Consider the following 17,800-nt stretch of genomic DNA (forward strand, 5'->3'; position numbering starts at 1 on the left):
CACAAGTGTTGCAGTACATAGTTCTATGAATTATGTCCCGTCATCAATAGAGATCAAGTTCTGATAACATTCTGGAATCTGAATATCCACTGTAAACATGCGTCAATGACACCATCGGCAGAGGCTGGGTAATGATGTGTAGTCAAAAATAGTGAATGTTCATAGCTACTTGTTAAGTAACATTAGAGTAGGTTATCAGTGGGTGTTTGCAAGAATCTATTTTTTTTTAAGTAGGGTGATCAAGGACGTGCGCGCGCGTCGCTGTCAGTTTGTAAACGCAAGCGCGTCCCCGACTGAAGGCGAATGCGGCAGGAAAAAACAAGGATTGCAAGAGAGAAAAGTCGGCATACTCTAACCTCGAGATCATACGTCCCTTATTTTGGAACGAAAAACACGTCCTCTTGGCTTGTATAACTGTCCGAACTAGCTAAGGATATTCAGGAAAAACTATAGGGTAAGTTGTTTTGCATCAGATATTGAGTATAGAAGTAACGCTAAGTGGGGAAAAGGACGATGTGGCTGTAATTTTTGCGCCTCCTTTCAATGTCTCAAAATGGCGGACAGGCCGCTTGGAGCAGCAGGTAGCTGGCCATCAGAGTTGTAAATGTCTGTGCTAACCAACTAGTGGCACTGGTCGATTTGCTTCTAAGTAACTGTTGTTAACTTGGTTTAAGTTACTATTTGATGAGGACTTGCACCTATTTTTCAAGTGTTATTGATCCGATAATTTGATATCAACTTTCTAGCTTGCCAGCCAGCAGCTAACGTTCACCAGTGGAAATCATTTTGACGTTCGCTAGCTAGGCTAACCGGCTGGCTAGCGGGCTTGCCAAACTCATCAATTGTGTGTGTGTGGGTCGCGAGTTGCCTCGCATCAAGTCTGTGCATAAACATTTATAGTTGTAACTATATATAGTTAACTTTTTAAACGTTTATGTTGACTGCATTGCCAATTGCTTCATTCAATTGAATCCGTTGCTTTTTCAACTCGCATTCGAATGGCTAGTTAGCGTTGCGATCATATGTAGGTCATGATTTGGGTGACAGTTATTTCACATACCAGCTATAAATGTATACCAGCTAATGTGTTGTCGAGCATATCTACTTGGTATACGGGTATCTGCTTGAACAAGCTAGATAACTTTAGCTAGGTAACGTTACCCGCGATTTATAGAATGTTCAATAATGGAAAAGGGCGTATGCACTCAGTTGTATCATTATTTTGAAAGCTATTTAGAAGGTAGGCTGCTCCGTGTAAATATATTATTTAGGTCGTATCGGCCTGATTGTCATGTTAAACATTTGATGTGGTCTGATATTTTGACACCTTTGTTTTAACTCCGCTAGTTACCAAATTAGTTGTGTGTTTCCTGTAGCCACTGACTACGCTACTCCCTCCATCCATCACGTTACATCCAGTGAGCTGGACAACTTCGATCGTTTTGTGATCTGTAATCAAGGCTCTAGACCGGTAACGTAAATAATTATCATTACAGTTGGCCCTGTTTTACGAATGATCTAAGTTGAATGAATTCATGCAGTTTATAGAAATAAGTGTGGAACACATCGGTGGAAAAAACAAGAGTTGGAGGAAAACTACAATTTGCTTTGACTAATAGCTTTAGCTTTAAACCTGTGTTATCTTAATATTTTTATATTTTATTTTGCGATTGAGGATCGACTATAGTTTCAGTGTGATCACGTGGGTTGAAAGGCAGCTGTATCCTCCATTCGGTTAGTTTAGACGCCACCCCTCCTACTGCAGAATGGATCCTTCAGCCTGCGTCTCTTTCCGCTGAAACTGACAAGTCACTCTCCTCCTCCCCGCCTTGTTGATGGTACCCCTATCGTGTTTGAAGCAGTATCCGTTGCTATGCAGTCCTCCCCGAATGTATAATTTCATCCTGGCCAGATCAGAGCTTGGCTACACCTGTAAGGATTGCTGCAGCAGCTGATGCAACCGAAATTATGGGATTGTTTTAGGAGTGGAGCTTCAATTGATAACTTGGTAGCTATATTTTTCTCCTTTACAGTTGTAGCTAATGTTATTATATGGTTTGTATGTCTATGCTGATGGACCCTACTTGATTGAATAGGCAGTCACTTGATGCAAGCATTTAGATGTAGAATTTTTTAAAATGAATTGGTAGTTTTGGGATATTTTAATAGGTTACTTGTTTGTGGTTGCAGGCTTGACAAATTTCCAGACTCATTTAGAAAATAAAGCAGATTTTCAAAATCCTGAGAACATAAACACATGTGCGCCCTCATGTATCTAATCATGTTTGTGATTCTCATAATGGCCTCAATACACACCGTGTGATATTTGACTGTTATACAAGAGGTGGGACTATGTTAACCTGACTGATTTGTTTAGTATACCTTTCAGTGTTTTGAGTGGTACCTGACCCATAGCGACATTGAAAATGTGTTTTCAGGTTCAAATTTTATTAGTCACATGCGCCGAATACAATAGGTGTAGACCTTACAGTGAACTGATTACTTAAGAGTCCCTAATCAACAATGTAGTTTAAAAAAAATACTAAAGATTAAGAAATAAAAGTAACAAGTAATTAAAGAGCAGCAGTAAAACAACAATGGAGAGACTATATAGAGGGGGTACCGGTTAGTTGTGGTTATATGTACATGTCGGTAGAGTTATTAAAGTGACTATGCATAGATGCCAAAATAGCATCTATACACAGAGGAGGATGTTTGATTCCTCTCTCGGAGGAGGAGGAGGAGGGGGGGGGGGGAGGAGGATGATGAGAGAGGGTGTCTTTTTTGTGAATGCAGAGTGCCTCACTAACAGTCAGCACCAGATGCCCATGTTACCCTGTTTTGAGCTGTAGCCCAGAGGTCACAGTAGGACAGTGGCTGACCTTCAGCACAGGAGGACTGGTCTAACACACACACTGCTAATAATGACATGCCAGCCCAGCAGCCCCCCTCCTGTCTCTGGGTCTGCGACAGCCAGGTTGGGTTCACCTTCACATGACAGCTTAGTGCCACTGCTCATTTAATGGGTTTTGGATTGGAAATCAACAATTCCCAGCATATTATGTGAGGACTTGGAAATCACTGCACTATTACTTATAAAACAGTCAAATAAACACTTTTATTGCACTGACCCATCACCGCATTACAAAAAGAGCTCAATTTCAACCAATCACTGCACATTTACCTCATATGGTTAAATCAAGCCACCTGTCACTCCAAAATTTCCCCTCAACTGTGCATTTTCGCTACAAATTGGACAAAATCATTGCATATTGCCATACAAAATGTCAGAATTGCTTCAGCAAAATTTAGCAGTTTGCCTGCAAATATTACACAAAATCCACACTAAATAATGGCGAGACTTGGAAATATGATGCCAGTATGCGTAATATTTATTCCGTCAGCTCATGCCATTGTGATATTTAAAACTGCTTGATTTCTGAATCCTGTCAATGCAAAACTAACTAGTCAAGGATCAAGACACTATCCATGATTTGCACAGTGCACTGCATAGCCTACATGGAGCATTTGAAAATATGCTGAAAACCCTTAATTTGATCTTTGTTCTGATCAGTTTAATGTTGGCTTATCTGCAGTCAACTTGGATTTGTTAAGTAGGCTTGTCTTATGTCTGTTTGTTGCTTTAAAGCGCCTTAAGATTCTTTATGTAATCAATAGCGCTATAAAAGTTGTATCTTCTGTCAGTGGTTTAGCTAGCACTCAATGATATGTTGCCTTGGCCTGTAGCAGCTCTTCTCCTCCGACTCTCCCAGAGTCCTGTCTACCACAGACCTCCGTGTTGTTACTGAGCACTCCCTCAGCGTATGTGTACTCTGATCTGCTAATCATGACTCTTCTATCAGGGGACTCTGACTGCAGTGATGATGGCCAGACCCATGTTTTATTGTCCTCTCTTTGCTTCTCGGCAGAGGCGGTGTACATTGTCACTGCACTCAGACATGGTTCCTGCCATCTGTCTCAATTGGCTTGCTTAAATATACATGGAAGGAGGAGGAGCCAAGATTGAATGGACTTCTTCCACCACTCTGTCTAGGATGTGGATAGTCAACAAAGCTAAGATATGTTCAGTTTGAATGTGTTAGGTTTAAGAATGAATGCTTTATGTGACTGAATAGCAGCAGCCGTCCATTTTTATCCCTGGTTGCTTTAGGCTTCTCTCAGACCACATAGCTTGGATAACAGCAATTGCAGCCAGCACAGGTGATGACTTCTGGAAGACTGCAGTTTGCCAGATGTTCAATCCCCTGTCATTATCAATTAGTGATAAAGCTCTTCAAATAATTTCTTCAAGAGTGCCCTGCCTGTCTAGAAGAGACCTACTGTGCACAAGCTGGTCATTATTTATAGAATAACTAGCTCTGAAAATCCCATCTTTATTTATGTATGTAGCCTTTGCTAGAGGTTCTGGCTGTTCCAGCTGTAATTTTAGATATTTAATGCTGATGTTGTGGCGTGGCCGCTTGCCTCTGTGTTTGTATGCGCCTGCATGCAGACCTGTTTCAGTGTATTTTGTTTGCAGGCAGAGATGGGAGTAGTTAGTCAATGCTGAACTCTGTCTAACCAGAGCTCTGTGGTAAACCAGCTTGCTAGCTGACCTAAAATAACTCCTCTCAATTGGTGGTTTGATGAGTGTTTTTCCAATGTGCAAGTGAACTGAGGACTGACGACCCCGAGCTACTAGCATAGTGTTGTGCCTGACATGAATTGTTAAATCAAAATCAAATCTATTTATATAGCCCTTCGTACATCAGCTGATATCTCAAAGTACTGTACAGAAACCCAGCCTAAAACCCCAAACAGCAAGCAATGCAGGTGTAGAAGCACGGTGGCTAGGAAAAACTCCCTAGAAAGGCCAAAACCTAGGAAGAAACATAGAGAGGAACCAGTCTATGTGGGGTGGCCAGTCCTCTTCTGGCTGTGCCGGGTGGAGATTATAACAGAACATGGCCAAAATGTTCAAATGTTCATAAATGACCAGCATGGTCGTATAATAATAATCACAGGCAGAACAGTTGAAACTGGAGCAGCAGCACGGCCAGGTGGACTGGGGATAGCATGGAGTCATCATGTCAGGTAGTCCTGAGGCATGGTTCTAGGGCTCAAGTCCTCCGAGAAAGAGAGAATTAGAGAGAGCATACTTAAATTCACACAGGACACTGGATAGGACAGGAGAAGTACTCCAGATATAACAAACTGACCCTAGCCCCCCGACACACAAACTACTGCAGCATAAATACTGGAGGCTGTGATGTGACCACAGGAGCTGTAGGCATCTAGTCAGACCATGGTGTCCTGAAATGTACCGTGGAAACTGGTGATTGATTTAAAGTCTAAGTATTATTACCAGTTACACTTTTAAGCCTTGTTCTGATGTCAGTACCTGCTTTTGTCGGGTCCGTTAGGTAGTTGTAGTTATCAGGGACATGTTACATGTACATTATTGTCAGTAGCAGGGCTCTACGCTGACCTTTTTTTTTACAAGGAGCACGTATACTTTACATTTATTTAAAACATTTTTTTTAGGGGGGAGCCCACCAAAGCCCTATTCACACTGGACTAGTATTAGAACGTTGCTTATGTAATCAAAACCCTAGAATGTCTGTTATTCCAGAGGACGATTCGACAGGATTCTTTTTTTTCTAAACCGCCCCCTGTAATTCTTTAATAAAAAAAATTCAATAAATTGACCGTTATTACGGATTCCTGGAGGTATTTTTTTCTAGGTGTGAAGATATTTCAACTCCAGCTGATAACAGGTCTACACTGATAACTCGAGCTTGGTTCCTAAGTTTCTAAACCATAGTCGCCATAATATTTGAATTGAGGAAGTGTGATCCGAAGTATGTTCTAAATGCCCCTTAGTCTTCAGATGTGAGCTAAACAGTGCACTTGCTCTTGATGTGTTTTAAGGCTATGGATGAGGAAAAAGTGAACTTACCATTTCTAAAAGTTTAGGTCAGTTGTATGCTGCTTTGCAATCTATTAACCGCAAGGGTTGCATTAAATAAGCTCAATATGTTTTACTGATGCATTTGGCAATATTCAATTAACACGCACAAACTTATAAGCATTCACTGTGTGTGTGTACATGTAGGCCTTTCAAATATAGGCTATGCGCAGCACTTCATTCAATTTATCAGATTTTTTTTTGTTGTTGCTCAAATCGTGAAATGTAGGTGCGCATTGAAAAATACATTAATTTTCAAAGCCATTTGGATTGATACAGGAGTCGATGATGACGTTGAGTGGCAAAGAACAACAGAGGAATCCTGCTGTTGTGATTTGGATTTGGGAATCTGGGAAAGGAAATGCAGTGATATTGGACTTCTAAATCCCTATTGCTGTATTTGTGTGACAGTCTGATAGTGCTGCTGCTAAGTGTGTTATTCCATCCTTTGTTTTAATCATTCCATAGTAGTGTAGCACTGAAGCATTTACTATTCCTTTGTTCATGGCCTTGTTCAGTCAGAATTCAGAAAGGCATGGACTAAAATGCAATATCAGTATACATTACTATTGTAAGGATTAAGATGTTTAAGAAATACAGGTTTAAGATGTTTAAGAAATACAGTTTATCTGTTGGGTTCTGTTAGACTGTTGAATCATGCTTACCTCTCTATAGACTTTGATCTTTGATATGCTGATGTAGGCCTACAGCTAATCTACTTGGTTATTTTATTCTGCAAATTATAATCGAATGTGTCGACTAGCCTACTAGTCTTAGTTGATTGTAGATCAAGTTATTGTAAATTCACTTAGCAGGCTATTAGAACTAGCTTCACAGACTGCATTTTTATAACATTTGCATGACAATACCCAGATGTTTTCAAACTTTATTTTCTTCCTGTTTTTGTTTCATGGTTCCAGTGGAGTTTTGACCTGTGAATTGATCCATTCTTAAAATATTGAGTCCTGCTTACTGTGCCATACCTGACAGGGCTCTATGCTGACTGAATGAAAAATATTTGAGATATTAAAACTAGAATCCCACATTTTTCTAGGTGCACTTGGTACTCCTCAATAAAAATTCCAGGTTTCACATCAAAATATTTAGGCGCATTTGCAAGTGAAGTGGTCGCACTGTAGAGCCCTTCCTGACCACAGAGAAATATGGATAGTTGGAGAACTCTGACCACCGACGCACACAATCTCATCACCTTGGGTATGATAATCAAGATTATTGGCATGGTCTGCTGCTGTTTCACAGTTGACCTTTCTCATTCAACTGATAAAACAGCATCCTTATGACTCAGAGCACCATCCTTCAGGGCAGACTATGCCAACATTCAGAGCAGTCTATGCCAACTTGCCAACCCACAGGGCACAGCCATGCCAACTCTGGATAGCTGGTTTCCTTATTCATTCGCCGCAGACTAGAGAATTAACAGAAATCTGCATTTTCAAAACACAGACACACTTTTTATTATCTGTTTTTTTTGTTGCTGTGTTTTGTTGCTTCCATAGTGATCAGTGGCGTGAGAAGTGCAACACTATTTGGCTAGCAGACACACGTACTTTGGCTTACAATTAAAAAAGCATGTTTTTTTTCTGGTCAAAAATATATTTCTGTTTATCATAAAATGTAGCCAAATACATTTCCTAATGTTTTGCTTGAGGTTAATCTAGCATTTTACTAGATAGAGTTAGACAGATTATGATTTTTAACGCCGATACCGATTTATTGGAGGACCAATGAAAGCCGATACCGATTAATCAGCTGATTTTTGTGTGTGTGTAATAATGACAATTACAACAATACTGAATGAACACTTATTTTAACCTAACGATACATAAATAAAATATATTTAGTCAAAATAAACGATGAACATGTTAATTTTGGTTTAAATAATGCAACAAAAACCGTGTCGGAGAAGAAAGTAAAAGTGCAATATGTGCCATGTAAAAAAGCTAATGTTTAAGTTCCTTGCTCAGAACATGATACCATATGAAAGCTGGAACCATCCTTTTAACATGAGTCTTCAATATTCCCAGTTAAGAAGTTTTAGGTTGTAGTTATTATAGGACTATTTCTCTTTATACCATTTGTATTTTCTATACATTTGACTATTGGATGTTGTTATAGACACTATAGTATTGCCAGCCTAATCTCGGGAGTTGATAGGCTTGAAGTCATTAACAGCGTTGTGCTTCAAGAATTGCGAAAAGCTGCTGGCAAACGCAGGAAAGTGCGGTTTTAATGAATGCTTACGAGCCTGCTGCTGCCTACCACCTCAGTCAGACTGCTATATCAAATCATAGACTTAATTATAATACAATAAACACACAGAAATACGAGCCTTGGGTCATTAATATGGTCAAATCCGGGAAACTATCATTTTGGAAACAACGTTTATTCTTTCAGTAAAATACGGAACCGTTCTGTATTTTATCGAACGGGTGGCAACCCTAAGTCTAAATATTGCTGTTACATTGCACAGCCTTCAATGTTATGTCATAATTATGTAATAATCTGGCAAATTAATTACGGTCTTTCTCAGGAAGAAATGGTCTTCACACAGTTCGCAACGAGCCAGGTGACCCAAACTGCTGCATATACCCTGACTCTGCTGGCACTTAACACGAGAACTGACACAATTTCAGGCACCGCATTGATTATGTCCAACGCAGGACAAGCTAGTTAAACTAGTAATATCATCAACCATGTGTAGTTAACTAGTGATTACTAGTTTATCTAGCGTGTCTTGGGTTGTATATTTAAATTTTTTATTTAACCTTTATTTAACCAGGAAGGGCTCATTGAGATTAAAATCTCTTTTTCAAGAGCGCCCTGGCCAAGATAGGCAGTACCAAGTCATTACAAAAATATTAGACAGACAACATGAAAAACTACAAGTAATCTAGTAAAAACCATTGAATTCACCAGAGTATAAAACAGCAAATTAAAAACATTGACAGGTCAGGGAATCAGCCTCAATCCTTCATCAGTGATTTAAAAATGCCAATCGGGACAAGTTCTTCCAGTTTAAAAGTATTTTAATAATCAGAACATGAAAATTAATAATAATTTTTATGATGGATGCAGTGCGCATTCGTGAAAAAGGACTGTCGTTGCTCCAAAGTGTACCTAACCTTAAACACCAATGCCTTTCTTAAAATCAATACCCAGAAGTATATATTTTTAAACCTGCATATTTAGCTAAAATAAATCCAGGTTAGCAGGCAATATCAACCAGGTGAAATTGTCACTTCTCTTGCGTTCACGCAGAGTCAGGGTATATGCAACAGTTTGGGCTGCCTGGCTCATTGCGAACCAATTTGTCCGAATTTTACGTAATTATGACATAACATTGAAGGTTGTGCAATGTAACAGGAATATTTAGACTTATGGATGCCACCAGTTAGATAAAATACGGAACGGTTCCGTATTTCACTGAAAGAATAAACGTCTTGTTTTCGAGATGATATTTTCCGGATTCGACCATATTAATGACCTAAGACTCGCATTTCGGTGTGTTATTATGTTATAATTAAGTCTATGATTTGATATAGCAGTCTGACTGAGCGATGGTAGGCACCAGCAGGCTCATAAGCATTCATTCAAACAGCACTTTCGTGCATTTTGCCAGCAGCTCTGCTGTTTATGACTTCAAGCCTATCAACTCCCGAGATTTGGCTGGTGTAACGATGTGATGTGAAATGGCTAGCTAGTTAGCGGGATGTTTATTTTTATTTTATTTTACCTTTATTTAACCAGGTAGGCAAGTTGAGAACAAGTTCTCATTTACAATTGCGACCTGGCCAAGATAAAGCAAAGCAGTTCGACAGATAAAACGACACAGAGTTACACATGGAGTAAAAACAAACATACAGTCAATAATGCAGTATAAACAAGACTATATACAATGTGAGCAAATGAGGTGAGAAGGGAGGTAAAGGCAAAAAAGGCCATGATGGCAAAGTAAATACAATATAGCAAGTAAAATACTGGAATGGTAGTTTTGCAATGGAAGAATGTGCAAAGTAGAAATAAAAAATTATGGGGTGCAAAGGAGCAAAATAAATAAATAAATTAAAATTAAATACAGTTGGGAAAGAGGTAGTTGTTTGGGCTAAATTATAGGTGGGCTATGTACAGGTGCAGTAATCTGTGAGCTGCTCTGACAGTTGGTGCTTAAAGCTAGTGAGGGAGATAAGTGTTTCCAGTTTCAGAGATTTTTGTAGTTCGTTCCAGTCATTGGCAGCAGAGAACTGGAAGGAGAGGCGGCCAAAGAAAGAATTGGTTTTGGGGGTGACTAGAGAGATATACCTGCTGGAGCGTGTGCTACAGGTGGGAGATGCTATGGTGACCAGCGAGCTGAGATAAGGGGGGACTTTACCTAGCAGGGTCTTGTAGATGACATGGAGCCAGTGGGTTTGGCGACGAGTATGAAGCGAGGGCCAGCCAACGAGAGCGTACAGGTCGCAATGGTGTGTAGTATATGGGGCTTTGGTGATAAAACGGATTGCACTGTGATAGACTGCATCCAATTTGTTGAGTAAATAGCGTTTCAAAAGTCACTCGCTCTGAGACTTGGAGTGGTTGTTCCCCTTGCTCTGCATGGGTAACGCTGCTTCCAGGGTGGCTGTTGTATTCCTGGTTCGAGCCCAGGTAGGAGCGAGGAGAGGTACGGAAGCTATACTGTTACACTGGCAATACTAAAGTGCCTATAAGAACATCCAATAGTCAAAGGTATATGAAATACAAATGGTATAGAGAGAAATAGTCCTATAATTCCTATAATAACGACAACCTAAAACTTCTTACCTGGGAATATTGAAGACTCATGTTAAAAGGAACCACCAGCTTTCATATGTTCTCAAGTTCTGAGCAAGGAACTGAAATGTTAGCTTTCTTACATGGCACATATTGCACTTTTACTTTCTTCTCCAACACTTTGTTTTTGCATTTTTTTAAACCAAATTGAACATGTTTCATAATTTGAGGCAAAATAGATTTTTATTGATAAAATAAGTGTTCATTCAGTATTGTTGTAATTGTCATTATTACAAATACATGTTAAAAAAATCTGCCGATTAATCGGTATCGGCTTTATTTGTCCTCCAATAATCTGTATCTGCCTTGAAAATTCATAATCGGTCGACCTGTAATTAAAAATAAAAATATTTTTCTGTATTTAAAGCGTAGATTTCTTCGTTCCTGTGACTCCTGTACCCACGCGCACACACTCTAACCATCAGGTAAATGGGTGCATCTTGTGGCAAGGCAATCACCTCTTAAATCGTGGTGTGATGTCATCACATTTTCTCCCAAGCCAATTGCATCGATTTACTTATTGTTCCAACAGTGTACTTACTACTGATGAAACACAGAAATGAGAATGATAACGTGCAATGGCTAGCACGATCACAAATTACACACACAGAAACCTGCTATTAAGAGTAAAAAATATCTTGTATGGAAAATCAACATGTTAGATTGCACTACAGTCATATAGCAAAGGCTCTTATCCAGAGTAAATGTACAGCTTTCATGTTGCCAGCCATGAACTCTTTGCCCATGCCTGGAGTGTATGACAAATGGGAGCAACGTTATGCAGTGTTTTATCTGCAACATTGTGAACGATTCACCTCACTGATTAAACCCTTGAGATCTTTCCCCTGCAGTCAGTGTATGACAGGGTGATTACTGCTTGCACGGTGTTGACATCAGTGTTCATAGGTCAGGTGGTGCCCAGGGCAATTCACATTCACAGCATAGTCCATGCCAAAGCCCCACGTCTCGTTCCTCTAGCTATCTGCTGCTGATAACCAGTTTTGACTGCTCTACTACATGAGTGTGAAGTCCACCAACCGCTGATAAAGAACCACTGTTTCTGTTCATTACATTCCTTATTGGGTTTTGTGTAGAATCTATTGACTAGGCCACCTTTGCTTTTATCAAATTTTTTCTAGATTTGATGTTGGTTCTTCTCTTGCTGCGCTCTCATGGTTCCCTTTCTTTTGCAAAAAAAAAGCCTGCTTCTGTGTGCGAATGGCAACAGGTGGAAATTTGCCAGCCTTAGGATCACCTCGGCTACATGTTGACTGATTTTAAAGGAATTAATTGGCTGTTCCTCCAGTAGGTTACATCTTTTAGGGTGTGTTCCAGTTACCATGGTGCTCTATTCCTTTAGGTCACCCTTCCTGGGTGCTATGTTGAAGCGAAGGCTGGAATTGATCTTCTCTTCCAATGGTCTCCTCGCTTTCCTCTGTTGTTGTTGAGAAGGAGATGAGGAGCAGGGACATGAGGAGAAGAAGCCCTGGAATCAAGGAAAATATTTCCCCTTAGCTTGTAACAGCTGTGTTTTGTTTACTGGTCTGGGTGAGAATATGTGATCCTTCTCCCAGTAGACTAAGAGGCTTACCGTGGCTAATGGCAGTGGCTGGCAACTCAGGTTAATCCCAAGTACCATCAACCGGCTCCTGAGTGGACAGTATGTTTTCCTGTAGGATGATCCTTGAGAAGCACTCAAGCCCTCTTAAATTGATTTTGTATGAAGTGAGGTCGTAGATGAGATGTTTTGAAATCATGAGACTAAAAAGGCCACTGATTTGATTATTTTATTAATTCAATTATTTGAGCTCTGTTGTTTTGAAGCCCTTGTCATTCGATTTCATATGAATTGTTATCAGCCATTTCTGAGGGAACCGGGAGAAGTGAAATTAGTTTGGTCTGCCTGGAGATTTGACTGCACTGTCGGCCGTTACTCTGTCCTGCATTTTACTGTTCTGTTGGACAGGCGTTGAGAGGGGAACTGTGGGTTGCCGGAATCTGGGTCATCTCTCTACTCTACATGTGGTAGGAACTCCCTACAGGGGGATTTCTTTTTATTTTCTTATTTAACCTTTATTTAACTAGCCAAGTCAGTTAAGAACAAAGGGTCTGATGCCTCTAGCTAGCAATGAAATGCAGGGCCTAAGACTGCTGCGCCACTCGGGAGCCCAAGGGCTCCAGACTAAACTGTCACCGTGACATGACCAGGCTGCCTCATAGGGCTGGAGTAGTGGGGTGTTGGTGGTGGGAATGTAGAAGAGTGGTTACTGGGAGAGTTGAACAGGTGAAACACCTGATGAAAATGAGGATGGTTTTTAACTCTTGTTGGCTATCACATTATATAATTAAGCAATAAGGCCTGAGGGAAGTATGGTGCATATGGCCAATATACCACGGCTAATGGCTGTTCTTATGCACGAAGTAATGCGGAGTGCCTGGATACAGCCCTTAGCCGTGGTATATTGGCCATATACCACAAACCCCCGGGGTGCCTTATTGCTATTATAAAATGGTTACCAACATAATTAGAGCAGTAAAAATAAACGTTTTGTCATACCCGTGGTATACGGTTTGATTTACCACGGCTGTCAGCCAATCAGCATTCAGGGCTTGAACCACCCAGTTTATAATATACCTGTAAGGCTTGTTGAAGAACAGGTCAATATATTATATTGATGCAACAGAGGTCAGCTGCATTATTGTGACCTCTCCTTATCTTTCTGGCTCTCAGTAGTGTTACAGGAAGAGCTGGCTTTAGACACAGCTGCTCTTTACTGTCATATGAATGTTCTTGTCCCTATCTGCCCTCTGCCTGTTCTTCTATCAGGTGTTTGTCATGCATACATAATACTGACCTCTCGCTCGCTCTCTTTCTGTCGCTCTACTTTCTCTCTCCCCTCGCTCATATTCTCCCCTCTCTCTCTTCACAGATGCAGTAGAACTGACTGGTAACCCTTCTGCAGGCGTTCCTCTCGTCTCATTTTTGGAGCCAGAGCCTTTGGGGGGCAGAGTCCTGCGTTAGTGGCAGAGCCTCCATCCCCCAGTTAGCCGGAGTCGTCATTGTACATCGGAACACCGTCGCTGTCGAAGTGTGTTGGTTGGATTGAACTGATCTGATCTTCTGACCGGGGAAACCGCAGCAGCTGCAAGCCAAGCCCTCTGCTTGACCACCCCTGGCCCCGCCTACACCTCCCTGCTGCCACCATGGTTCTGTCACAACGGCAACGAGACGAACTGTGAGTAACGCACACATACAACCCACAATTTTGTTGCAATAACTAGCTCAACTGCTGTTTCTTTGATATCCACCACCAGACATTTTCTAGTCCAGTCCTGTGTAACACAGCAATGTGGCATCAGCATTACCTGTGACAGTCGGGGACTGTGGCTGGTGAATCTTAATTATGTGGGCTAGAAGCCACATGAGCTCAATACATGCATCTGTGTTCAGCAAAATGGGGGAAAGCAGGTGACCACAGAAAATTGTTTCTTCCTAGCCCCCCTGCAAAGTGCAAACCTTGTTAACCATTCCATCCATTCTAGAGACACAAAGCAACATCTCTAGCTAGTTATTACCATTGTTCTCGTTAGACAGACATGTATGCAGTAAGGAAAAATGCCCACTCTCTCACAGCACAAGATGTGCATTGATTATTTTAAACTGGCCGAATGGGGTGAATTATTATATTTTTTTAGGCCCATCTGGAAGAATCAATGATCTGTAGTTAGTTAGGGTGCCTGGGGGCCAGATACACTCCCATGAGGTCCCCATATATTGGTCTCCTCCTTCCTGTCTCCAGAATGTTATTGATCATTGTTCAGTTTGACCTCTAACTGTGACCCAAAAGATGGCATAAGGCAGAATCCTCACAAAGGGTGTGGATAACGACAGCCTAATATTGCTAAGTGCAGAGGTGATCTCTTTAACTTGTGGCCAAGGAAATGGGCTGATGTTTACAATGGCTTTTGTACTATGTGGAAGTCCAGATAGTCCCATGCGTGTTGTCCACAAATAGTCAGAAGCATTGATTTGTTGAGTTGTACACACAGACATAATGTGTGCAGCTGTGCATTAAGTCAGGGATAATGCATAGCAGGGGAGACACTGTTGTAGCCAGAGATGACAGGATAGGTGTGTGACCAACCCTGCGGTGTCTGTAGCCCTGCGGTGTCTATGAACCTGGAGGTTCTATGAAGCTGGTAATTAACCCCTGAAGCGGGGGATAAGAGGGTTAACACAGCCCTATGTCAGAACAGATACATGATGAGAAGTGTGTGATAAAGGTTACGATATGTGGAGAAGGTTACGATATGTGGAGAGGGTGTATCTGAGCTCTGTTTGGGATAGGGGATTACACATCTATATGAGAGCAGAGGGGAGAGATGTGTCAAAGGTTATGTGTTTAATTCACACACAGGAGTCTCAGGGGTTGTGTTAATGCAGAAGTCTGCATGGGAAAAAAATAATACATCTAAAATGCTTATTGTAATAATAAGCAGTTGTTAAAATTCCTGCATTCACGAACCGGCATTCTTTATTTTTCAACATGTTTTTTTTTACATAATAGATTCTGAATTAGATAAACTTGTATTTTTCGGCAGGTACATATGCAGGATGCTACCCTCCCACAGCATGGCTTTCGCTACAGATCAAAACTCCAAACCTACAAACTAATTTTGACCAAAATTGACCGGAGAGATTACTTCTTGCAAGGTGTCCTTTTTCCAAGCTATATGGAGGGTGCTCTAGCAAGCAAACAGCAGAGACCTGAGGACACCATTCCAACCTGGAACTGACTGAGTAGTGTTTGGGCTGATGCTATTTTGAAAGCCAGGGGAGAAAAAAAAGGTACATTACAATATATTTTACTTCATGGGGACTGAATGCTGAGTTAAGTCTGCCAGGCTTGCAAGGACAGACCAGATACAAATTCAATTAGCACCAAGGTGTGAAGTAAAAGGTCTTTGGGCCCAACAAGTGGCAGGAGTTATTGAAGCCCCCTCCTGCTGTTCAAAGACCATTCACTGGTACTTCTTTTGTCGAATGTGTAGTAGCAGTAATGTTTTTTCTGTGAAGGAAAACTAATTCCACTAATGTTTTAAGTGTCACTCTATTGTCGCAAAAAAACACAAACCATTTCACCTGCGTTTTTAATTTAGCAATAAGGCCCAAGGAGGTGTGGTATATAGGGCTGTTCTTATCCGCAACAACAGAGTGCCTGGACACAGCCCGTAGCTGTGGTATATTGTCCATATATCACAAAACCCTGAGGTGCCTTATTGCTATTATAAACTGTTTACCAATGTAATTAGAGCTGTAAAAATTACTTTTGTCCTACATGTGGTATACTGTCTGACATACCACGGCTGTCAGCCAATCAGCATTCAGGGCTCCCAATTTAAGGTAAGACACAGATTTTATGGTCTGCGTTTTGAAAATGCCAATTTCTGAAACCTAAGGTGACCCCTGATTCTAATTAAGATATTGATGAACTAGGTTAGTGCTATTACCATATCTGTAATGAGATGGGTTGACTATAAATGTGGCGGCCCTTCACACTGCAGAACAAAACACTCGTCATTCTCTTGACAATGTGTTTCTGTATTTTAGTTTAGCCTAACAGACGCAGGGCCAGCGGAACTCTCAGTATCGCTATCGTGTGTTCCATTGGAATTCTAATCATCCTTATTCAGAACACTGCGTAGGCTTCTGACATTCTACTCTGTTATCTAATGCCTGGACACACACAAAATACAGGAAACCAGTATAGGACTATTGCGCGTTGTGAGCTGCCAGGCCGACGAAGAGTGGCGCCTGTTGCGTTGCATCTAATGGGGAGTCCTTTGTCCCTAGTGTTTTAAGAGGAGGCTCTTGACAGTAAAACACCCACTCAGATCTATGGGGCTGTGTCACAGACCTACTGCCGCTCCCGCTCTCTCTGTGTTCTGGGAAACCGGGCGGCCATCTTCAGTCCTAACAGCTTAAACAATGGACTGACTGGGGAGAAATGGTGACTGACCAGCTGACTGCCCCGGCCTCGTCAGTACTCTATGACCCCTTTCCCCTCTCTCACCACCTTCATGGTTTATTTGTTGTCAAGCCGTACGCATTGATCTTGTTCCCATTCTATTGAAAACTTTCTCCCCCCTCCCAATGTTTTTGTGTCCGAACTCAACTGTCAGATTGAGCTGGAGAGAGATGCTTCTTCAGGGTAAGTGAAAGCTTCTTTAAATTTCTCATGCTTTTAGAAAGCAAAAGTCTAGTAGAAGAAGGATGTGTTTGGCTCACTGGTGATATAAGTCATGCCACCATAGAGATGGTTAGTTAAGTGAGAAAGAATGGGGAATACATTTGTCTGTGCTTGTTTTTATGGACTTTGTAGGCTTTTTAAACAAACTTTGTGCTTCTTGGAGGTACATTTGCAATGGCAAGTGATTCCCTCACTGTTGTATGTAAATTATCTATCTCTCTCTGTCACCTTATTCTGAAAACAGCTATATTGTTTTAAGTGTCAAGCCTGTTTGTCAGATGTCACGATTACGAAATAAAAAAATTCACAAGTTCTATTCTTATTTCCAGAACCAATGACAAGCACATTTAGTTTATCCACGGTCATTAGATTCAAACCCAGAGACCACGGCAGTAAAAATAGATGTGACCCCCCCCCCCCCCAGACCTGCTGGCAGGAGGCAGACATGTGCAGATGGGCCAAGTTCAAGCTTATTTATTTTTTCCTGCTTCACAAAGAACTTCTCTTTAGTCTTCCAGGTATTTTAGTCAAATATGTTTCATGTGACTGTGTTCCTGCTCAGCTGCACCCACTAGCTGTGATTGTGCTGACGTAAGCACATCATGATTATTAATAGTGAAAGTACATTGTACAGTCTGAGGCTAATGATATATTATAGCACTGAGAACAAAAGTGACACACTCATACAGACCTTTGATCCGCTTTTATGTGACTGACTGGAATAAGGAGGCCAATTTAAATCAATGTAATTTTT

General features: G+C 41.0%; 1 protein-coding gene across 2 annotated transcripts in view; it reads left to right on the plus strand.

Annotated features, from left to right (window-relative positions):
• The first annotated feature begins 97 nt into the window (after positions 1-97).
• Positions 98-17,800, plus strand: part of LOC109905665 (lissencephaly-1 homolog A) — a 62,976-nt gene continuing 45,273 nt past the window's right edge. The window contains exons 1-2 of one of the 2 annotated variants that reach the window (XM_020503181.2): positions 98-454; positions 13,726-14,031. In XM_020503181.2, the coding sequence (XP_020358770.1) occupies positions 14,000-14,031 (32 nt within the window). In that variant the 5' untranslated portion in view covers positions 98-454; positions 13,726-13,999. Of the gene's footprint in view, positions 455-1,852; positions 2,009-13,725; positions 14,032-17,800 lie in introns of those variants that run through there. The other variant, XM_031790781.1, reaches the window with a different exon arrangement.

The sequence above is a fragment of the Oncorhynchus kisutch genome, linkage group LG15, assembly GCF_002021735.2.
Source record: "Oncorhynchus kisutch isolate 150728-3 linkage group LG15, Okis_V2, whole genome shotgun sequence".
In the NCBI taxonomy this organism is placed as follows: Eukaryota; Metazoa; Chordata; class Actinopteri; order Salmoniformes; family Salmonidae; genus Oncorhynchus; species Oncorhynchus kisutch.